Raw genomic sequence first — 24,437 nt, 5'->3', positions numbered from 1 at the left:
TCAGCCAATCCCTAAGGCTCACTGGCACATGGATTTCAAGGAAGGAAAAAATAAAGAAAATACTTGTCCAGGTTGGCAGATGTATGCATCAATATAACTTCAATACCAAGCAGAATCTTCCTATATGAACTAAATGAGATAAAAACGACTTATTATTCAGTGTGTCAGTACATCAGAAAGAAGTGCTAGGCTTTGTGAATACAAAAAAGTAACATGACTGTAGATACATATTTGGCTTCTTTATTATTTTTTGTGCCCTTGTGAAAAGAACATTATCATTATAATAAGAATATGTGGAAAGAATTCTTTTAAGAATTTCTACTGGCTATATTTGGAAAAGGGTTTTTATTTTTGAATTAATGTTTCTTAAAATACAGGTTAAATTATAACACATCTCTTTCTGTTCAATGTGATGCACTTAATACAGGAATTATCATTTAAGAATCTATGATGACAAATCTTTAGAGTGTTTCTCATTCGGAAATAGTGTCTTAAAATACATGTCATTTTACTGTGTGATAAAATCAATCTGCTGTGTTTTATTGCTTTCATGGTTTTATTCAGCTTAATATGTTTTATTTTTTTATCTTTTGGTTGGGCCATTGTCATGTTAAAGTCTGTGGCAGACTCAGCTGTGAGCTGGGGGATTGTGTTGTGTGAGTGACAAGCCTTTGGAAGCACACATAATTTCCATTTGAATTAAATAAAGATGTATTGTATTGTATTATATTGTATTGTCTTTCAGCGATATTTGATGTTGACAAGGTATTTTCAGAGAAAATGAATTTGTTAAAGTTTACCACAGACAAACACATACACACAGACAACTGAAACACAGGGTTATAACATATACTCACATTAAGTGTGAACACACATGTGAGCCAAAAACAAAGTAAAAGTGACTAGGCAAAGTGAAGTAGAGCACATGACAAACTGATTAAAAACTGTTCACAAACCACAATGAAACTATGGCAAACCAAGAGAGGCAATGCCTTCAAGAATCACTTGTGACACATGCTGTATCCACTAACGGAATCATGAGAAAAAAAGAGATTTAAAAAAAAAATGGTTAAAATGGGTCCTGAATGAAATATTAATAAGCTTTGAAAAAAAGCAACAACAGAACCCCAGGCCAGCTGGCGGGATTGAACCACAGATGTTGTGTTCAGAAACAAGTAGTCTAATCCCCGCTATGCTGCATCTGATGTCAGTCGACCAAATCTAATATTTAAAGCTATGGGTCTTTTTTAGCACGATAAAAATATCACTGCATTTGAGGTAATAACACTATCTAAATTATGTTTTCTTGTCTAGATTGTTTAAGAAATCTTTTTAATTCAGCTGTAAAGGAGACACTGACATCGCCTCAGGCACACTGCAACATATATAAATCTGCACAAATTAATCTGACAACAGGCTTAGTGACCGAAACTGAAAAAAACATTCGATTAATTTTTTCTTTTGTGTTCATTCCAGTTAATTTAGTATCCACTGTAGAATATTCATATGCAGTAAACACATCGATAAGTCACTGTATGTGTTCTGTCCAGAATTTGTATTTCTTTTCTTGAAATTGCGAACAAGTAAAACGTCATGCCATCTTCTTACCAAGCATAGCCGACATTCCTGCAACATGGAAGCAGCAAATGGTGTTTTCAGACTCTGGAACTAGCTTAAACGAACTAAACCATTAATGATCTGGAAATATGACTTAATTCGGGAGTTACAACATATTATTGGTATGACTGTGAAGATTTTTTCCTAATATATTTAAGCCAAATTTGGAACTGGCAAAGTATTTCCAGAGAAAATGGCAATGTTAAAGTTTACCACGGACAGACAGACACACACACACACACACACACACACACACACACGCACACACACACACACACACAGACAACTGAACACCGAGTTATAACATAGACTTACTTTGTTTACACAAGTGAGTCAATTATAAAAGATGGCATGAAGTTTGAAAAAGAATATAATGAAGACAAACATGTTGTACACATGGACAACTGAATAATTATGGACATCAACCAATAAATACAAATGAAAAAGATGAGATTCATTAAAAAGTTTTGTATTAAAATGATGCTCACAGACAAAATAACAATAAACATATATAAGATTGAACTGCTTACCTTTATCTTTTTTTCTTCTTTTTTCATTCTGAGCAACACTTTTTGAACAGTTCAGGTGCAGGTTAAAGACTATACTATTTGAACAATGATGTCATAGACTTTCAAGTTAGCTTCAAGCAACAAGAGTTATGAATGAAAAACAACTGCTGGCGTGAACACACTGCTAACAATGGAGCAAAAGAATGATGCATGTGAAATGGACCATTGTTACACCTGCATTTTACTGGTCATGACAAAAGGAAATTTTCTATCTAAAATTACGTTTAAATAACATACTTACCGTGACCCAACTAGTGCAGACTCCGGCAGGGGTCTGACATTCCTGTCCTGTGCAAACTACTATCCGCCTATGCGGAGAAAAAGAGAGCAACTACGGCCGATAACCTCCCGGAAGTAGGTAACCTCCCCTTTGTCCCGCTGGCTAGCACCCTCTTTTGACGGCAATATACCATCACCAGCGCAGCGAGCAGGGAGAACAGGAAGCGGGGAGGACGGGATGGTCTTAAATTTGGGTCACGGTAAGTATGTTATTTAAACGTAATTTTAGATAGAAAATTTCCTTTTAATTACAAATACTTAACCGTGACCCAACTAGTGCAGAATAGCGCGACAAGGTGGAGGGCTCGCCTGTTCTACTGTCTGTGTGCTGCGATGGCCTGTTGTGCAACTACCACCGAAGCGATGCCCCTTGAGCCATCATCCCGCAGGCGTGCGACATCCCTCAGGTAGAAGTCGATGAAGGTGGCAGGGTTTTTTCAGTAGGCCGCATCCATGATGTCTTGCAGGCGTGTTGAGTGCGCTAAGGCAAGAGAAGAGGACCATGCTCTGACTTCATGTGCTCTGGCTGAGGAGGCATCAAGTCTCAATCCTACGTCTGCATACACGCCTTTAATCGCATTGACTATCCATCGAGACAGGGATGTCTTGCTAATGTCACGCGGATGGTCCAGATTCCAGCTAATGGACGATCGGAAGGGACGCGACCTTTTAAGGTATATGCGCAGGGCCCTGACCGGGCAGAGGAATCTGTCCTCGTCGTCATGGGCCAGTATGGAGGAGAGCGGTTTGATGAAAAGAATGGGAGAGGGTGTACTGGGATTTTGATTTTTGGCAAGAAATTCAGGGAGGAATCTAAGCGAGACAGATCCATCCGGCTCAAAGGCTATATCTTGTGTGATGCCACCGAGGGCATGAACCTCACTACAGCGCCTGCCTGAGGCGAGTGAGATGAGAAAGAGTATCTTCATGGAGAGTAGCTTGAAAGGAGCTATAGCAAGGGGTTCGAAGGGGGCCTTGCGGAGGTATTGTAGGACCAGAAAAAGGTCCCAAGAAGGGGTCCGGAGGGATTTACGTGCGTGACAGAGGGAAGCCCCTCGGACCAGTGCTCTGAGCAGGGGGTCATCTGAGAAAGAGGACCCGCCCAGCTGCTGAAGAGTGGAGCTGATTGCAGCGCGGTGGACCCGTACTGCAGAGGCAGAGAGGCCTTTGGAGGAGGAGAGGAAGGCAAGAAAGTTGGTGAGATCCATATTGGATGGGTGTGTGGGATTGACTGAGTGGGTTGAGCACCAGGAGAGCCAGCGGTTCCAGTGTGCAGAGTAAACACCTTGAGTGCCTTTGCGATGTGACCTGCACACAAGGTCAGCTGTGTCATCGGAGGCGCCAAGTGCTGACAGATATTCCCACACAGTAGCCAGGCGTGAAGGTTGAGAACCTCTGGGTTTCCGTGGGGAATGGCCGAGCGGGGCTGGACTAGGGAGCGTCTGCCAATGTGAAGGCGGAGTGGGGGAACGTGAGTGAGGTGAAGGTCGGGGAACCACGGCTGTGCTGGCCAGTGTGGTGCGATGAGAATCAAGGTGGCACTCTCCAGCCTTGCCTTTCTGAGGACTTTTCCCATGATGGGAAGTGGGGGGAAGGCGTACCCCGAAAGGTTGGACCAGATGATCGATAGGGCGTCTATGGCCCAGGCCTGCGGGTCTGGGACTGGGGAGACGTATGTTGGGATGCGGAAGTTGAACCTTGTGGCGAAGAGATCCACCTGTGGTTTGTGCCAATGGTCCCAGATCAGCTGAAGCGTTGAGTGTGACAGGGTCCACTCCGTTTGGAGCATGGTGTGGAATCTGCTGAGGTAATCTGCTAGAATGTTGAGCTTGCCTGGGACATGTCATGCTGTCAGGTGGATGCTGTGCTCCTGGCACCAGAGGAGGACTGTCTCCGCGCGCAGGGACAGCTGGTGTGAGTGAGCTCCCCCCTGTTGGTTCAGATAACATGCTACAGTCGTGTTGTCCGTGCATAGCATGATCGACATGTGCGACACGTGGGGGAGAAGTGCTGGAGGGCAAGGAAGACCACTACTGTTGTGGGTTCCAAGTCCCTGAGGCTGGTGGTTGTCCATGTGGGCACCCCAGTCCATGTTGGAGGCATCTGTATACAATTCTGAATCCGGTGCTGGGTTCGAGATTGGAACCCCGGCCTTGAGCCATTGCATGTCCATCCAGCGTTGGGTCGACTGTGAGAACCATGTGCCCAGAGGTATACGGGTGTCCCATGCCTGTGAAGACTGGGACCACCTGTCCTGGAAGTGGCGCTGAAATGGGCGTTTGTGTAGTGTCCCTAGTGGAACTAGTGCAGCGAGGGACTCCATGAAGCCTAGCAGACAGGCAAGTTCCCTGGCAGACGCAGAGGTTGCCTGTGATAGCTGAGACAGGAGACTGTGTAGCCTGTGGAGGCGGGGCATGGCCGGACATATGGTCATTGATACTGAGTCGATGCCATACCCAGGAATTCGAACTGCTGAGAGGGCTCCAGTTCCGATTTTTCTGTATTCATGAGAAAGCCCAGTGATTGGCACTGGTTCCTGACAAGGTTCAGGTGATGCTGGCAGAGGGCCCTGCTCTCGGCAAGGATCAACCAGTCGTCTAGGTAGACCCTTAGGCGTATGCCCTTGCTCCTGAGAGCTAGGCATAGTTCCCTGACCACCCTGGTGAAGATCCAGGGGGCTGGCGCAAGGCCAAATGGAAGTGCTCTGAACTGGAAGGACTTGCTGTCCCATGAGAAGCGTAGCCATTTGCAGTCCCTGGGGTGAATCAAGATATGGAAGTATGCGTCTGTGAGGTCTATGGAGACTGCCCAGTCGCCTTGCCTGATGGAGTCCCTGATTGATGCGGGTGTTTCCATGCGGAATGGTTTGTACTGGAGGTACTCGTTTAGAAGGGAAAGGTCTAGGACCGGCCGCCATCCGCCGGAGGCTTTGGGGACGACGAAGATGTGGCCAAAGAAGCCTGGTGACAGAGGAGGAGCTTCTTCTATGGCTTCCTTGTGGAGGAGAGAAATGATTTCGTCCCGCAGGGCTGAGCGGGCTGAGTCGCCCTGTGGGGGGGGGGGGGGGGGGGGCGCGGGGGGGGGGTGAGGGAAGAGGAGAGAGGGTGAGAGGTGCCTTGGAGGACAGCCAAGGTAGGCGAAACCCCGACCCTATCACCCGGAGGACCCACTCGCATGCTGGGAGGGACAGCCACGCTGGCATGTGCCTGGAAAGGCTGCCTGCTGGCTGCTGGTGCGCAAGTGGGGGGTGAAGGGCGGGGGTGAGTCATTGGGGGTGGGCCGGTCTGGAGTTGGCTGTCGGCCTGTGTGGAGGCTGAGCTGCGTACTGCTGATGCCTGTATGCCCTGGGCTGCCCCCTGGCATTAGAGAGGGATGGCTGATGTGAACGTGGCCCGAAGGCGGCCACATTAGTCCGCCTGAAGGAATATGGCTGATGTCGCGGAGCATGCCGCGAGTGTGCTGAAGTGCGGAGAGGGCCGGCGCCAAGAGCAAGGTCCCTACGCAAGTCTGCGTGCTGTTTTATGGCCGTCATGGGAAATCCCTGACCAAAGTCGGTGGGGGTAAGCGCTCTGAGGGAAGCGTGTTCTGGTGGAGAATGCACGCATGTGGACTGGTCAAGCACAGCATCCCTCCTGGCCAAAATTATATTCATGTAGGCCCGTGCTTGTGTGCCCGCAGAACGCACGAGAAGCTGGCTGATCTGCTGGACGAACGGTGAGAAAACTAACATCAAGGCCTGCTGGTTGTTCAGTGGGGGCTTCCATGAGAGCCGCAGCAAGGCCTGCAAGAAAGCTTTCCATGGCAGAGGTCAATTCTAAAGAAGATCTGAGTGTTTCCTCCAGGTCCATGAGGAATTTGTCATGTACTGTAACTCTGCGACTGTCACGCAAGTTTTGCGGGAGAAGTAGGAGGTCCTCATGAGAAAGTGGAAGTGGTTTTTGAGGGATAGGGCCCGGAGCTAAAAGTAGAGGTTTTGAAGTGGATCGGGGCAGAGTTTTCAGATTTCCCCCGGCCCATTGCTGCTGGGAAGTTTGGAAGTGAGTCAGAGGGGACATTGGTGATGGGTTGGCCCCTGATGCGTGCCAATGTGTTCTGCAGTGCCTCGACTACCATGGTCGATTGAGTAAGAGCATATTGAGGGGCATGGGAGGATCTCTGGATGCCCATAACCTCCATAGCACCACATGTTATAGGCGAGTCCGGTGCGCGAATGGTCTGTACCCTATCTGGAGAGTAGGAAGCAAGGAGGGCAAGTGCTTCTTGAAAGGAAATCAGCTGATGATCTTCCCCAGGTGGTTCCTCTGTATCAGTGTCCCCTTCAGAGAATGTCTCTCCAATGGCATAGGGTGATGGGTCAGGCTGTGTGCTGGGCACGTGACCAGGCTGCTGGGAGGTGGTCATGGAGGGTGGGAGCGGATTTGCTGCAGCAGAAGAGTGAGCAGTGGTAGATGGTGTGGCACCAGGAAGCAGAGTGGTGCATAATTGATGCAGCAAGTTCACAATGAGTTGCTGGTTGTTTGGTTGAGCAGATTGCTGATCCGCCTTTAGTGAGTGGGAAACGGGAGCAAACGGTTGTATGGAAGATGGTGTCATCGCCGCAGAGCTTGTAGGGGCCGAGCATGCACCTGCACTGAAGGCGAAGGGTGGTGTCGGAGCAAGGGAAGTAACTGCGGCGGTGACCGGAAAGGGCGAAGCAGGAGTTGCCTCCCTTGGATCGGCTGCTCGAAACAAGGGCGAACGCACGCGTATGGGCGAGCGTGTCCCCTAGTGGTCCACCTTCCTCTCTGCACCTGGGGAGGGCATCCCTAAGCGCCTCGGTCGCTATAGGACCCGAGACGGAAGAGGCATGCCACGTGGGGGGCACATGAGCCGATGTCATGGCTGCCGCCACGGACGCATCGCACATAGGGCCCTGTCTAGCGTGCGGATCCAAAGCCAGTGTGTGTTGATTTCCCAAAGGGATTGGGGCACATAGGAGGAGTTTGTATTATACTCCATGTTTGGTGTTACATATACTTACCATGTCAAACTGATGCAAACTAGGCCTATTGGTTTGCTCTGCTTGGCCAAATTTCGCTCGGCTAACAGTGAAAAGACGGGCCCACCCGCTCTCAGCCAATCAAACGCCTCTAAAAACTATAAGCGCTTAATCATTCCGTGGCCATGAACAAAAATGCCCCATGAGAACCACGGCGGAGACGCGGGGACGGACGGGCGGGCATTCGAGTTTGACATGGTAAGTATATGTAACACCAAACATGGAGTATAATACAAACTCCTCCTTTTGGTGTCATATACTGTACCATGTCAAACTGATGCAGAATTTAAAGGAAATGGAGGAGGGCAACGCCTACTGGTTCATATGGGGAGCCCTTGTAACTGAGACGGCAGTGTTAGCCGCGACAAAGGAAATCCCCTTGGAACCGTCAGCCCTGGTCATACGGAAATTCCTGAGGTAGAAGTTGATGAAGGGATTCTCAGACCGCCAGAAGGCTGCCTCCAAGACATGCTGCTTTGGCACCGAGTGCTGGAAAGCAGCCGAAGTAGCTATGGCCCGCACTTCGTTTGCTCTGGGATGAAGACAGCTGATATCCCTGTGTGCATGAGAGTAGGCTCTACGAATGACTTGGGAAACCTGGCGGGAAATGGTGCCTGCAGCGATGTCTTTCTTGTAATTCTCATTGAGGGAGATGAGCAGACACCTCTGAGAAGAACGCCTATGGCGAGACCTATCCCAATATTTGAGACACGGAACAGGGCAGGTGCCTATCCTCATCATCTTGGGCAAGAATATCAGACAAAGGTCTGACCCTCAGAGAGGGGGAAGGAACCTCAGGGTCTTGGTTCTTAGCCAGAAACTCTGGAAGGAAACGAATAGTGATGGAACCATCTCTGTGGAAGGCCAGATCTTGTGGCATTCCACTAAGCCCACGCAGCTCACTTCTACGACTGCCTGTGGCCAGCCACAGAAGGAAAGTGGTCTTGAGGGTGAGGATGTCAAAAGGAATAGTCCCCAATGGTATGAAGGGCTGTTTTCGAATGAAATCCAGCACCAGGAACAAGTCCCAGAGGGGCACTCTTCTGGGGTCTCTAGCTTCCTTCAGAGGGGCACCCCCAGCCACCTCTCTGAGCAGGCAATCCGCTTCAAAGGCGGAACCACCTAGCTGTTTGCATTGTGGTACAGAAGGCAGACCTGTACCCTCGCACAGAACTAGCAGACAGGATGAGAACCGAGGAGCAGAGAGCCAGAAAGTTGGCCAGCTGCATGCTCGTAGGGTTCGTAGGGGTAATGCCCTGAGCTGTACACCACCACAACCATTTCTTCCAGCGAAAGTCATACAAAGTCTCCGTTCCCTGCCTCCTTGCTCTGGTGACTATGGAGAGGAGGTCAGAGGAGGCACACCCCTTGGTCAGCGCAGCCGACACAGAGGCCGACCGAGGGGTTGAGGACTTCAATGGTGATGCTGACAGTTCCGACCGCACCGCAGCCATGCGTGCTGGTGGAGCAGTTGAGGATTGGAATGTGGAGTGCCCGAGTGAGGCTGCCTCAGCAGATGAGATTTGGTTTCAAGTTCCAGGGGTGGGAACATGTGTCAGGGACTGAAGGTCCGGAAACCAGGTCTGGGCTGGCCATTTCGGCGCAATGAGGATCAGCTGCGGGTGTTCCAATCTGTCTTTCCGTATCACCTTGGACAGAATTGGAAAGGGAGGAAACGCGGAGGCAATCAGACTGCTCCAATCTAGAGAGAGAGCATCCACTGCCCACGCTTCTGGGTCGGCAACCGAAGAGACGGAAGTGGGAAGTCTCTTGTTGAACAAGGTCCACCATCGGCCGAAACCACTGTTCCCACACCCCCTGAAGGCTGTCCTTGTCCAGGGTGCACTCTGTGCGTATGACACTCTTGGACCTGCTAAGAGCATCTGCCAAGAAGTTGCTTTTTCCTGCTCAGTGTCTCGCTGAAAGTGCAATGCCCTTGCTGTGGCACCAACGGAGGAGAGCCTCAGTCCGCATGGAGAGGTCTGCCGAGTGCGCTCCCCCCATTTGTTCACATAACATGCGACCGTCGTCTTGTCCGTGAACAAGCGGATGGTCTTGCCAGTGGCCTCCCCCATGAAGTGCAGGAGAGTCCTGCGAACTGCCTCCAGTTCCAGAACATTGATGTGGCATAGGCGCTCCTCCGGGGACCAAGTCCCTGCTGCATAGAGTGAGTCCATGTGGGCTCCCCAGCCCAGGGAGGAGGCGTCTGTGAAGAGTGCCACCTGAAGAGTATGTGGGGCTAAGGGCACCCCCTGTGTCCGAAGGGGGGTGATTAACCACTCTGATGTCACCTCGAGGAACCACTCGCCCAGACATATCTGGGTATCCCATGGCTGAGTGCTCTGGGACCGGCGTAACCTCAGTGCCCTCTGGAGAGGGCGCTTGAGAACCCTGTCCAGGGGAATGAGAGGTGCCGTGGACTCCATCATGCCCAAGAGGGAAGAAAGTGTCTGCGCTGTATCTTGGGAGGAGTGGCGCCAGTGGCTGAGGAGGCCTGCCAGACGGTCCCAGTGATCTGGCGCCAGAGAGACTATCATAGACCGCGTGTCGAATCTCATCCCTAAGAAGTCGAAGGACTGACGTTGGGACAGATCGCATATCTGCTGGTCCATGAGGAAGCCCAGTTGGGAGCAAAGGTCTAGAAGTCTGGCCGTATGACTCAGGCACAGGGCCTGCGACTGGGCCAGGATAAGCCAGTCGTCCAGGTACACACAGAGACAAATGGATTCCGAGCGGATGATGGACACCAATTCCCGCACCACATTGGTAGACAGGAAAGGGGCAAGGGACAGACCAAATGGGAGGGCCGGGAACTGGAACCCCTTGTCCCTCCACACGAACCTCAGGTACCGACGGGATGCCGAATGGATGAGTATATGAAAATAAGCATCTTCCAGATCGATAGAGGTAGGCCTATCACCTTGTTGGATGGTCTCCCGAATCTGTGCCTGTGTGTCCATCTTGAATTTGATTTTGGGGAGGAATTTGTTGAGGGGGGACAAGTCCAAAACTGGTCTCCACCCTCCCGAGACCTTTGGAATCACCAACAACCAGCCGTAAAAACCGGGGCCCGGGTCCGAGAGTTGAGGTATACCCCCATGAGGAGTGGGTGCGATATCTCTTTTTCTAGGACGCTCTCCTGCTCCGTCGAGCTGGGCACCTAAGGAGGAGGAGTGGATCTTAGAGGGGGGAGGTCCTCCACCCAAGACAGCATGTACCCCGACTCTAGCACCGACATAATCCCGTCGTTGAGTCCCAGAGCACACCACTGATGTGCATGCCGGGACAAGTTTCGTACTTGGAGGGGCTGAACGACTGGCGGTGCTGAATCGGGGCCCAGTCATTGGGGGTGCTGCCTTCTGGCCTTGGGCATGGCCGGTCGGCTTGGACGGACATAAGGTGGTTTATTCCTCTGCCACTGATTCAGCACACGCTGCCTTGACAGGCGGCGTGGTATATGGAGGGCCCTGGTGGCCGGTCTCTTCAATGGCATAGAACCCTGGAGCCCATGAGAGGTGTGGGCCAAATATGAGGCCACCTCCCTGTTTGTCTCTGCCCTGTGGCTGACAAAATGGGGCGGGAACTGGCCGAAGAGGGAGTGCTGCTGTGCTGGGATGGACTGCAGGGCAGCCCTCTCCTCCACAGGAATGTTAGAGAGGCTGAAAATGGCATCACGCCGCGCTAGCACAGTATTGAAGTGAAGGCTGGTAGCTGTGTCTGCAGCTGCCGTGAGACCAGATGCTACCCTATTGCCAAAAGCGTGTAACCTCTGGTCGGTGAAGAGGCCCGGCGGGACAGAGGAAGGAGACCCCTTGTCCTGATTAACCGGACACTGTTCCCACAGCTCATTGGCCCTGTGAAGGAACGTGTCGAAGGTGTACGCCGTGGAAACCTCGAGGGGGCAGCGGCGGGCCAATTTGTCCCACTCTGCTAACGTTTTAAAGGATAGGTTAGCTGAAGTGGGGAAGGTGGTGCGCTGTGAGACCAACATCCTGTCCTGTGCGGAGGGCTCTGCTCCGCTGTAGGCAGGGTGGTCCTGTGTGTACCAGGACCACACCCCTCCCTTGGAGGAATCTTTAAGAAACTTTCCCGGGGAAAAGGCGCCCGGGGCAGAGAGGGACTCCCTGCCTGGAGGAGGGATGGAAGCAGCACCCCTGACAGTGCGGGCTGGCTTATTAAGCCATACCTGCACCATTTCTGGCACTCTGAGTTGCCTTGTGGTTCTGGAGTTAGAGTCACATGGCGTAAGGAGGGTCAAGGGTAACAAAGTAGCCTGAGGGACTGATTCGGCATACGTGACCCTATTGGGGAGGGTCAGTTCGAGCTCGGCAAAGTCCGAGTTTGGTTCAGGCTGGTCCCTAGGGAGGCACGGGCTCAATCTGTCCCCCCTGGGATGTGGGCGAAGAGTGCTCATCTGCTTGTTCGTCCTCATCCGAAGACAGGGGCTCCCACTCTTGTTCGCAGTCCATCCCCTGCTGGGTGCGATCCCGAGCCGGGACCATGGCCGCCACTGTTATGTCCTTGACACCTGAAGCAGGTGGGGAGCGTGTGGACCGTAGGTCCAACCATGCTTGGGATGGTGGGTGCCACACCTTTTCAGAGAGGGCGTCCCTGGATGCAAGAGTGACCCACGAGTGCTGTGTGGGGACAAACACCCACTCATCTCACTGTAGGACCGAGGGCTGGGCAGGTGGGGACTGCCGGCTCCGCCGGGCCGAGTAGGGCCCCTGAGCAGCCGTCGGTCCTGACAAGGCCGTTGTGACCGTGGAGGTCACCTGTGGGTTGACAGAGGCCCGATTTGTGGACAGAGTGGCAATATTGGTCGAGGAGCTCGACCTGACCGACAAGAAGTCGATCCCACTTGTCAGGGCTGTGTGTGTCACCCTGTGAGATGTGCTGGGTTGGGTCCGGTGGGGAGCGGACAAGGGGCTGGCCCTTGGTGCTCCCGGCAACCCAGTGTGCACCCTAGGTGCGGCCCAGTACGGGTAGAATGGGGGTAACCACCCGTGGGCACCAGCCATACTGTGACCCGAACCCCAAGGGTCACTGGTGCGTTGACCTCCATGAAGGGAACAACCTGGCCAAGTCGGAGGGAGGTCAGGTCCGACTTGGGTGTCAGTCCCGCCCGAAGACGAGCGGGCTGACTGCCCGGAACCGCCTGACACGCACGGGCCTCCCCCAGCAGGGGAGACCGGCCGGATAGCGGGAAGACCTGCAGAGCAGGTTGCCACGCGCCCCGAATCCCCTCCCGTGGGGAGACTGGGGTGGCTTGGCCCGGGGTGGGCAAAGTAGAGATCCCCCCCCGGAACCAAATTTTTCTCCCCCCCCAAAAGGAGGTGGGGGAGGGGGGTCGACAGAGAAGGGAGGAGGGGGAACAACAATGGGGCACGTGAGGGCCGTCTCCGAGTGGGGACCCGGGTAATGGCCGGGTGCGGCCTCCCCTTGGGAGTCCGCGCCTAGTTGCGAGTCCCCACAGCATGGAGATGACTTGCCATTCACCCTTCTCCCTGCCTCGCGCTGGGACACCTCGGGAGGCGACGCTCGTACCTCTTTCCCTCCAGTCCCCTTCATGACCGTTTTACTGGTACGAGAGTCGCCTCCGCGATCAGCGTCTAATGACGCATCGCCGCGGTCCGTATCGGGAGGAATCATGAGCTCCGGGCCTGGGAGAGTCTCTTACCGAGTCTCAATCCCAGCATCATGATCCCCTGCCTTCGTGGTATGGCACACGAGGCATGGAACCCGCGCTTAGGCACCCAGCGAAAATCCTACCCCCAACAGAGAAAGGAAAGACAGGATCGACTTAGAGGCAGAAAAAATCGAACGAATCGAGGGTGCCGAGTCGAATCGAGTACACAGAATGTAAGAATACAATAAACACAAGCCGCATGCAACAAAATAAGGCCAAAAGGATACGCTGAATAGCCGAAAAAAGCGTAAGACGAGACAGAGCGTAAACCTGACAAGATGGCGTGGAGAGCCTTGGCCAAAGGAATGATTAAGCGCTTATAGTTTTTAGAGGCGTTTGATTGGCTGAGAGCGGGTGGGCCCGTCTTTTCACTGTTAGCCGCGCGAAATTTGGCCAAGCAGAGCAAATCAATAGGCCTAGTTTGCATCAGTTTGACATGGTACAGTATATGACACCAAATCCATTGTTGATATAGTGGGAGTTGGCAAAGAGACAGAGGAGATCGACTCGGGCACTGCTGACTGGCAGGACCGAGAAAACGTGGATCGCGTCGAGTCCGTTCATGGATGAAAAAGAATATTGTCAATGGCACCACTGACCTGAGTATGGGGTAACGAACCCCTAGAAGTCGGCGGAGGAGACGTCGGAGGCAGTGGGGGCCTGGAGTCGACCGGAGATAGAGGAGGAAGAGGAGGCTGCAGGTCGGTGTTGTTGTTTACCGGGCCCAAAGTAGAGGGCCCAGAGTGTCCGTGAATCGGCTGCGATCGTGCCTTAATTTTAGCCTGATTGCCCAGTCAAGCTACATAATCATGCGACCTGTTGGAAGGTATAATTAGACAAACAACAAGGACGCCAAGGAGTCGATAGAAAGAAATACGAAAAAACTTAGCCGTATGCAGAGCACAGGAACAGGTGTCGAGACGGCTGCCGGAAAAAGAGGACGCTAGCTAGCGGGACAAAGGGGAGGTTACCTACTTCCAGGAGGTTATCGGCCGTAGTTGCTCTCTTTTTCTCCGCATAGGCGGATAGTAGTTTGCACAGGACAGGAATGTCAGACCCCTGCCGGAGTCTGCACTAGTTGGGTCATGGTTAAGTATGTGTAATTAAATGTACAATTAAAAGAACAACTCACTTCAAATACAAGTGGGAAAGTTCATCTGATACAGGTAAGCAATTGTTCAAAATATACTGTGCTGCAGAATCACAATGTGTACCAGGCAAACCGGAAAATGTGTAATTCTCTCTTAGCTGGCCTTCCCAATGATAAACTCTACAAGCTCCAGAAAATACAGAATAGTGCAGCTCAACTCGTCCTTAGAAAGTCGAGGAGAGAGAGAGTGCTACTGCTCTCCTGCGGACACTTCATTGGTTGCCTGTTCAGGCAAGAATTGAATATAAAGTTGCCTGTCTCTGCTTTCAGTGCCTGAATTCTGATACCACACCCTCTTATCTTTCTGAGCTTGTTAACCCATACTTGCCAAACAGAACATTGAGATCTCTTGATTCCTCCCAGCTAACTGTTCCCCGATTCTTCCTTAACTCCTGTGGAAAGAGGTCATTTTCCGTCTTCGGCCCAACAACTTGGAATTCTCTGCCTATTGCTCTCAAACAAACAACTCATCTATCTGCCTTTAAAGCAAATCTTAAAACTTATCTCTTTAAAAAATACTTGTCATAACTCAAATAGTGCTGTTGTCCCAGGCACATGGCAATGCGAGTGTGTGTGATGGGAGAGTGGAGAGAATGGGGATGGGTAGATGGATGGTGGTGGTGTGGTTCGAAAGGGAGAATGACCCGATTTTTACCCCTTTTACCTTTTCTATACAAAATTTTATTTTACAATTTTTACAAAATCTATGGCATGCAGATTACAATTATGTTCCTTTTTACATGTATGTATTTTAAGTGAAAATTGTTGTCATCTCAGCCGTTTAATCATGTGTGTGTCTGTGCGTGTGTGTTAGTATGAGTGTTGGAGTTTAACAGTTGTAGTATTGATAGAGTGTTACTTTGTGAGTTTTATGCATTGTGTTTTTATAATATTAATGATTCTGTTTTATGTTTCTACTATTTTTTATATGCTTTCACTTTAGGTACTGGATTGTAAAGCACTTAGAGCTTGCTTATGCTTGCATTATAGCACTATATAAAAATAAAATATCATTATTAAAAAATAAAATATTATTATTAATCACATCCAGCTTTTGGGATTTTCGATATGCTCCCCTCAGGTCATCATTACAGAAGTATTAGGACCAGAACCAATCACTTTGTCAATAGCTTTTCCTCAAAGCATTCAATGTTCTGTCTCTCAAACAAATTCAGTAGGTTTAAAGGAAATTGTGCAATCAACAACCATTTCACCTGAAGGTCTAGTCATCGGCGCCGTTTGTATGTAATGTGTGGCTTATGTTCAAACGTGTGTGGGTGTTAGTGTGTGTACGAGCCAAATTTTCTACTGTATCTGTGTTTATAAATGATTTTCGATTTCTGTTTTTACCTTTTTTTGTACTATCCCCCCTGCACCCCCCAATATTCCTTGTGACCCTGGTACACTTGGTAATAAAGACATATTCTATTCTATTTTCTAATACCTGGCCTAAAACATGATGTATAAATAGGCATGACAACACAAGAAAACACAATGAACTAATTACAATGGATGTTACTGAGAGAAATTAATAAAACAGCATATCTTTTTATCATGCATCACCAAACATCTGCAACTCTTGAAAAAGTGAAACACAAAAATCTGAAAAATGGAAAAGCCAACATACAACAATCTTCACAGTAATGTTAGTCAGTTGGTAAAATAGTGAGAATGTAGTCAGTAGCTCTTTAATGTTTATTAGTGTCCCATGTAGTGACCCAAATGTGTTTCTCAAATGTGTGTGTGTGTGAGTGTGTGTGTGTGAGAGAGAGAGAGAGAGGGCAAGGGTAGCAGAGGCTAGGCAGGGAAGTGAGGCAACATGACCAATCAGAAAGACACTGCCACCCCTCCCGCCACCACCCCTGCTACCACTTCTCTCACAGGTGAGCCAATAAAAACAATATTACAAACATCACTTCATGTATTACTATAACAAAATTGTCAAGAAAGTTCACATCATTTGGCATTTATTGTGCAAACTATGTTTTGACAAGAGTATTAAAACTGTATCAATAATCAACAACCCGGAGAAATCCAGACGTGAAAAGAACTGATGAAAAAATATTGGAATAAAATATATGTTTCTGACTATAAACCAAAATACCTAAATGATCACAGATTCAAAATATGTGTGCTTGTGGAAAAATATTCAAATTTTGTGTTTTTGTGACTGCTGGCTGAAATAAATCAGAAGTAACAGTTTCATTGCAGGAGTTGGCAAGAAAAAAAGAAAAAAATAACCAAAGAAAGAAAATCTTTTATGTGTTTAGAATGACACATGACTGAATCTTTAAAAACCCTAATTTAATATCCTGATTAGTGTTGTTGAAATATTTTAAAAGACAAGAAACTTCAGCAAAAAAGAAAAAAATGTTAGCATGTCAACTTCTAAAAAGGAAACATTCCAGCACAGCATTAAAGTCTGTTAACTTCACTGCAGACAGTCCCCCCTCCTCCTCCCTGCCTGTATCTTTCTCATGTATTTGCAAAGAAGCTCAAAACCGCACACAAGCTTAACTGAATTACATGCTACAAATTGAGTACCAATCACACACATCAAGATTACCCCAAATCATAAAAAAGTACTGACTTTTCATATAATAAACATAAACATTCACTCAGCTCTCAGTCTCATCATCCACAAGCATACCATATAAATGAGAATACAATATAAAGCTCAGTCTCTCCCTTTTGGATTTAATAAAGACATAATCAAATCACACATCTGAAAACAAAATAAAAATAACACCACTGCATAAAGCAATCATAAACCAAACCAAATCAACAGCATCCAAAATAGTATGAATTCAACAGGGGAAATTCAAGTATCCTCTCTGACACTGCATGGCACTTTTTCCACTCTGATACAATGCAATCAAAAACCAAACCAAATCAACAGCATCCAAAATAGTATGCATTCAACAGGGGAAATTCAAGTATCTTCTCTGACATTGCATGGCACTTTTTCCACTCTGATTCAATGAACATGATGACATCATTCAAAAACTGAGCCAATGGCGAAAGATTATCTTGCATGCATAAAAATACAAATTTGTTAATGTTATCATAAAACAAGTAAAATTTCCATCTTAGAGCTAGATCAACATTTCTCACGATTACAATTCTCCTTTCTTCCCCATAATATGAACTTTTCCCCCCTACACATGTGTGTCTGTTTATTAAAGAATTTGCCCAGCATTAATGTCAAATACATCTGGTGTCTTGTGTACCCAAAAGAAAATTATGTGAATACACAATAAATTCTTTATATCGCATTTACCACAACTGATACCATTATAACAGACACTTGGGAAAAAGGAAGGAAAAAAAAAAGGAAACTTGAACACCGCCGCCAACAGTGTTCACTTAAAAATGCTATGCCCATACCACTACTTCACCTTGCTACAGGTGGAATTAGAGAGTGGGGCCAAGCTGCAAGTCCTGAACAAAGACCAGTCCAGCAGAAACTGTAGCAACCTCCCTCTCACACTTGTTCACAGTCAGGTATTAAAACAGCGCTAACTTGCATCAAGAACATGAAGGCAGACTGCATCAGAAGGACATCTTCAGTCCATTGTCCTCGTTGTCATCGCTCTCTTCATATGTGTGGTCTTCACTGGGATTGGGACTGTACAACTTGATCAGACGACTGGCTTCACGGTAACCAGTCAGTAGTGCTCCATGAGTTGTGGAGTAGAACTTGGGGTGAGTAGCCTCCCCTCCAAACAGCACACTAGGCTGAAATAAATTGACAAGTCATGCAAATGTTTCACCCTTAAATAAATACTTTAGAAATGAAAACAAAACAAGCTCTAGCAGTCTGTTCTAGAAATGCTTAACAGCTATCAACTCCATCTCAGTCTTTCTATCTGCCATCTTAAACCAAGGAACAAAGTATACGAGAGCCTGTGGAGACAGGGGAGGGAGTGAAGACAGCAAGAGAGGGAGTGAGGTTTTGCCCAGTCAGAAGGTACCACGGGATTGACTATCCCATCATCAGAGAGAGGGACATAGGAGGATGAGGAAATTGCACCCTGCAGTGCCCTGCCCTTAACTGGTTGAAACTGAAAACCGCTATGGCACACATAATACAGAGGAAAATGAGTGACTAATTATTATTATGACTTCTTCTGTCCTGTGCTGCAACTCCCATGTATGTACACGAGTGGGCTTTTACGTGTATGACCATTTTTACACAGCCATGCAGGCAGCCTCAGTCTGTTTTCAGGAGGTGCATGCTGGGTATGTTCTTGTTTCCATAACCTATAAAATGCTATAAAAAATCACTTAATATGTCAAAAATATCAATAATCTGCACTTTACGTCAATGCAACAACAAAAACAGAATATCAACTTTATAATGCAGACAAAGAGAAAAGGATTACTTTATGTGAACTGAGGGGATTGAAGTAGGAATGTATTGCTAGAGCGACCACGCTCTTCAAAATGGCAGTTGCACTTGAGGTCTAAAAAGACAAACTGGAACTAAACATGACAAATTAATTATCTGGAGATAGAACAGTTCATGTGTGTACATCCATATCTCTGGGTGAAATCATGTATATGTGTGTGTGTGCGACCACATGCGCCTTCCTCCATATGCATGCAAATACCACATTTAACTCATTCTACTCCAGTACTTGGACCACAATTATTTCCTCTGTGGACCAGGTGTACTTGTAGCACCAAAACAAAAACAACAACAAAAAAACAAACAAACAAAAAAGTCACCCAAGATGCTGCAGAAGCTTTGTAAATCATATATAATGATAAGCATAGCAGTAGCTGTGATAAACATGTCAGATGGTTTGTTTGACAAGAAGGAAAGCTAAGGTGATGATCCCCACAGAGGGGAGGGGCAGCTGTAGAGCTAGATGTAGCAAGTGAAGGAGAGAAAGCAGTGCTGGAAGGCATTATAGCTCTGTGGCTTACACAGAGTTGATCTCAAAGACAAACTGTCCATTTATTCATGGTAGGGATGGGTGGAGAGTGAAGAAGAGAGTAGAACAATTTCATGCACCACATCAAACACTGGGCTAGTGTGATTTAGAAAAGCATGCACACATCAAAGAAGGTGTTCAGCTATTGTATGCAGGTGAGGCATGAACACCACTTATCACACTGCACTGTGTGCCAATTGGGTCACTGTTGACATCTTTGATATTGTCTACTGTGAGCATGTAGTGAGTGGGTGTAGCACAAGCAGGAGTGGTAGCTGAAGGACATGTGCGTGTATGTGACTGGATGGTGTGTGTCTGTACGCACGCACAAACATACGTAAAAGAATGCGTATGAGAGAAAGTTTGTGTAGAATACCAGAAGTTTGGATTATAATTCAGGCCTCTACAGTTGGAGACAAATTTATTATTCATCTATTCTATTGGTTTATCTCAGTTGCTTTTATTAACAATTGATGACATATATTCAGAAGTTATCTAAAATTTGTCTCATATCTATTGTTCACTTGTTGTTAACCCATGTGTTAAATGAACTTCAGAAGCTGATAAATCTGATAATTTTCCTTTCAGAAAAGTATGGGTTATGTATACATTCTTGCAGTAGTTTGCAAGCTGGATTATTTTGTTACTTAATTATTACCCTCTGCAACCAAAAATCACCTGGCCAATAGGAAGCACAAACCAGAATAATGCGTGGCACTGAAGGGGTTAACATAACGAATAATGAAAAAAAACAGTTTGTGTCTGTCCCCCCATATTTTATTTTCTGCAACATTAATATCATTTTTGTCACCGTTTTTGAGTTGTAGAAATGTACAGGAGGAAAGAATGTGACAAAACTTCAACCATTCAACACTGGGGAATTTATATCCTTGGCAGACTTCTATGCCATTCTGATGTGGAAAAAAACACACAGAAAATATAATGTTTTTCCTCCAAATTACATGTGGACACATCTGGAAATACTGTAGAAGTTAGTTCCCATTATTTGTGGTTTATGCATATGTAGGATTCTATACACCATTTTTATCAAGTTAATGAGATGAATTTTTGACACCAGAGCAATGCTAGGGTGCAGGGCTCAATGAGATAAATAAGCATGAAAACTGGACATTGTGGGAATTGGCTCTTCCATTATGATTCCAACCATCTATAACTCGAAACATTTTTACAAACCATCAAGAAACAAAATTACAGAAAGCAAACAAATGTACAATTCTTTGAAACCATTTCATTTCCTCTATTTTTTTCAGGTGAGAAGTACGTAACGCACCTTCCAGAAATGGTCGGGAAAGTTCACTCCCATGTACACCACCGTGTCTTTCAACAAATGGTGTCTGGCAAGGGATACTTCCAGGGGCGTTCACACTAAACACAGTCTAGAATTTGCACTGCAGAAAAAATTTGCACTACAGAAAAAATGTAACTCACCATAGAGTGTCCTTTGGATTTGAGGGGTTTAGCTAGCTCCATGATGTCCTGCTGGCTTGACCCCACCTTTATGAAGGAATAGGAGCCAAGACTCAAGGGATTTGTGCCCCAACGGGTCCTGCAAACATATCATCCATTAAGTTCTTTACTGCTATTTTGCAGCTAAGCAAGTTTGGTACAAATTCTGTTTTGAGGAATCAAGTGGATGACTAAATCCATTTTCTTTCATGTTTGACAAATCCACTGATGTAAACCCTCCAAAAGTTCCAACAAAAATACTCATTTCCACCCATTCCTCACCCTGTGCCCCCACCTGAGATTGTTTAACCCTCTAATTACTATATTCTAAAAACATTCCCTAGATTTTGAATTTGTTTTGTTATTTTTGGATAAAACTCAGTTACTTTAACACATTCAGTGCCAGCTATTTTTGTGAAAGAAATGCTCTCCTCTGGGAATTTTGAGAAATCTGGGGTAATAAATGAAATAAATTCTGGCACAAAACCTACAGGAGCTACTGAAAAAAAAAAATGTTTTATGAAAATGAACGAGGATCCTGAATCTGGACTATTTTCCAAATTATTTTGAATGTATATAACCATTTAGGCATTTCAAAGTGAAGATAATGATTTTTGTGCAACAAAAAATGTTTCCACATCCACAGAATGACATCCAAAACGAAAACAAACAGAATACAGCTGGGAATGGCATGCATGTTGTCAGGTTATACCTGCAGATGAAAATAAAACAATGTTTGTGATAAAAACCACAACTTTTGCAGACATGTAAGTGAATAACTGTCCCAACAATGACAAATGTGGGTTCTGTCAACACAAAGGGTCAATCATATCTGTAGAAATTGAGCAGTCAAGTTTTGTAACACCAAAGAACTTTCCCCTTCTGAGGAAGAAGCTCTCTGATGACACTCACTGAGTCCATGCTGTATGTGGGCCAACAAAAATCATCTGCTCTTCATGCCATTTGCTTCCTCTGCGACCTGGTCTGTCTTTTGACCAGTGATAAAAAGCGTGATAAAAACATGTTCATCCCATCTGCTCCCCTTCAAACCTGGTTTCATGAATATCATTAATCATTGGCTTTTGTCAAAACTGCAGCAGTAAACAGTGACAACAGTTCTCTGATGTACATAGCGACAGCCACTTCCACACCCTCCAACTGGCCCAGGACCTGTCATCTCATTTTTCCACTTCTTTCCCTGCCCCCAAACCCCCTCAAACCTACCCATTTCACTGTCACTGCTAAAAACTGATGTCTGTTATGACAGATGATATTGACCAGTCATTGAATGTTGATGTCAAATCAAATCAAATTATGGTGCTTAGAGCCTCGCCGACCGCTAAGGCCATCTCAAGGCTATTGCCAGTTTATACCTACTACAAGTCAAGGGTAAAAAAAAAAAATTACAATAAAAACAAGTCACCACTTTAAGCTTTCCACTAAGTTTAAAAAAACCTTCCACAGTTTAAAACCTTCAAATTTGATTTAAAATGTTCACTTCTTTCAAGAAGTCCATCAGTGTCCACAGAAGAACATCACGAAGCACACAGAAGAACATCACGAAGCAGTCTTCAGAGGAACCGCTGTGTAATGTCTGTGTCTAACGTCATGCAGATCCCAACAGTCAAGGAGCTTGTGTTTCACGGTGAGAGGCTCATCACAGGGAATACATCGAGGGGCCTCCTCCCCCTTCAGCAAGTAAGAATGAGTAAAAAAAAAAAAAGTGTGTCCCGCATGCAGTCTGCAAAGCACAGACTCCTCCTTTCTGTTCTTCACCCCCGATGGGAGGGTCTCTTTTAGGTCTGGACGGATTTGGAACAGCTTGTTGTCCATCTGGGTGTTCCACTCCTCTTGCCAAAGATCCTTAACATAAGTGTTCACCTTCTGCTTCATCTGTGTGTGGTATGAAGGATCTCGATAATTCTTCCTTTACAGTGTTCTTGGCCAGCTGGTCTGCCCATTTGTTACCACGAATGCCAACATGGCCAAGAACCAAGGCCAACACAACATCATATCCTTTCTCCGTTACGAGAGCAAAAGCATCGTAGAATTCCAGCAGTTTGGGATGAGTCAGATTCCTGCAGGCGATCGCCTCCAGGGCTGACAAGGAGCCGGAAAAGATCATGTATCTCTTTTGTTTTGAAGAGAGAACCATTTTTACCACCAGAACCAGTGCGGTCAGTTCCGCAGTGTACGCTGAGCTGTCAGATAGGATGTGTTCTGTTGAGGGCTGGTCAGGAAAGGCGGGACAGAACGCAGATGCAGCAACTCCGTCCTCTGACTTGGAACTCTCAGTGAAGAATTTTTTGAAAGTGGGAAATTTGTGGCAAAGTTCCAAAAAGTAAGTTCTGTAGGCCAGTGAACTGGCGGAGTCTTTATGGTATGAGGCCAGATTGAATTGGACCTCAGGTGTTTTAAAGGTCCACAGTGGGCTGTTGGGGAACTTGGAGAAGTCTGAGATGCCGCTGACATCCAGATCGGCATTTTCTATGTGTGGCTGAATGCGGAGTCCAAGAGGAGGGATGCTGTTTGGGTTATCTTCAAATTTCTTGTTGAAGGGGTTGTTGAAGACACTATCGAAAACAGGGTTTTTTGGTTCAGAAAACAGTTTCAAGTAGTAGCTTAGGGTCAGCTTCAATCTGCGGTTGGAGAGAGGCAGTTCCCCCGCCTCTGCGTACAAGCTGTGCACAGGGGTGGTGCGGAATGCACCTAAGCTGAGACGGAGCCCTTGGTGGTGTATCGGGTCCAGCAGTTTCAGGTAAGACAGTCTGGCCAAGCCGTACACTACACACCCGTAATCCAGTTTGGACCGGACCAGAGCTCTGTATAGGTGCAAGAGAGTTCTCTTATCAGCGCCCCAGTCCGTGTGTGCCAAGACTCGGATGATGTTCAGAGCTTTTTGGCAGGATGTTTTCAGCTGTTTGATGTGGGTGAGGAAGTTCAGCTTCTGATCGAAAACGACCCCAAGAAATTTGGCTTCCTTAACCACCGGGATGGTGGATTTTCCCAGATGGATTTCAGGGTCAGACAGAATTGACAAAGCTGTGAAAATGAATACACTGAGTTTTAGAGGACAAAAAGGTGAAACCGTTCTCCTCTGCCCAACACTGAATTTTATCTACACAGAGCTGGAGCCGTCGCTGGATGCTGGCATACGTGCTGCCAGTTGCATACAGGGCGAAATCGTCCTTAAAAAGAGAGCTGTCCGATCCCTTCTGAACTGACTGGACGATGTCGTTTACCTTGTGGATAAACTGGGACAGATGACCTCAGAAGCCGAGCTTGTGCAGGTCTGATAGATTCCAAATTTCCAGGTGGTATCGTAGGCTTTCTCTATATAAAAAAATATGGCCACCACATGCAGTTTGTTGACAAAAGCGTTCCTCACTGTGATTTCCAGACGAACCAGATGGTCAACGGTAGACCGATGCTTGTGGAAAACGCACTGTTCTTTCGCCAGAAGGCCGTCGGTTTCTAGTTTCCACATCAGTCTACCATTGACCACCCTCTCCATCAGTTTGCAGATGCAGCTGGTCAGTGCTACTGGGCAGTAGTTGGAGGGGTACGAGGAGTCCTAACTTACGCACGGCACTGAAACAACTGAGGCAGCTAGTCACCAGCAGAAAAATCAGAATCAGTTCAGCTGACATGGGCAGCGCTGTGGTTGTACAAAACACGGAAAACTACA

General features: G+C 47.2%; 1 protein-coding gene across 1 annotated transcript in view; it reads right to left on the bottom strand.

Annotated features, from left to right (window-relative positions):
* Window positions 1-16,280: 16,280 nt before the first annotated feature.
* Window positions 16,281-24,437, bottom strand: part of LOC143297246 (spermine oxidase-like) — a 60,396-nt gene continuing 52,239 nt past the window's right edge. Inside the window, exons 4-5 of the mRNA XM_076609496.1 lie at window positions 20,732-20,849; window positions 16,281-18,080 (exon numbers count right to left, since the gene is read on the bottom strand). Coding sequence (XP_076465611.1) covers window positions 17,895-18,080; window positions 20,732-20,849 — 304 coding nt within the window. The 3' untranslated portion in view covers window positions 16,281-17,894. The remainder of the gene's footprint in view (window positions 18,081-20,731; window positions 20,850-24,437) is intronic.

Source organism: Babylonia areolata, chromosome 2, assembly GCF_041734735.1.
Source record: "Babylonia areolata isolate BAREFJ2019XMU chromosome 2, ASM4173473v1, whole genome shotgun sequence".
Taxonomy (NCBI): domain Eukaryota; kingdom Metazoa; phylum Mollusca; class Gastropoda; order Neogastropoda; family Buccinidae; genus Babylonia; species Babylonia areolata.
This window is presented reverse-complemented; position numbering and strand designations above follow the sequence as displayed.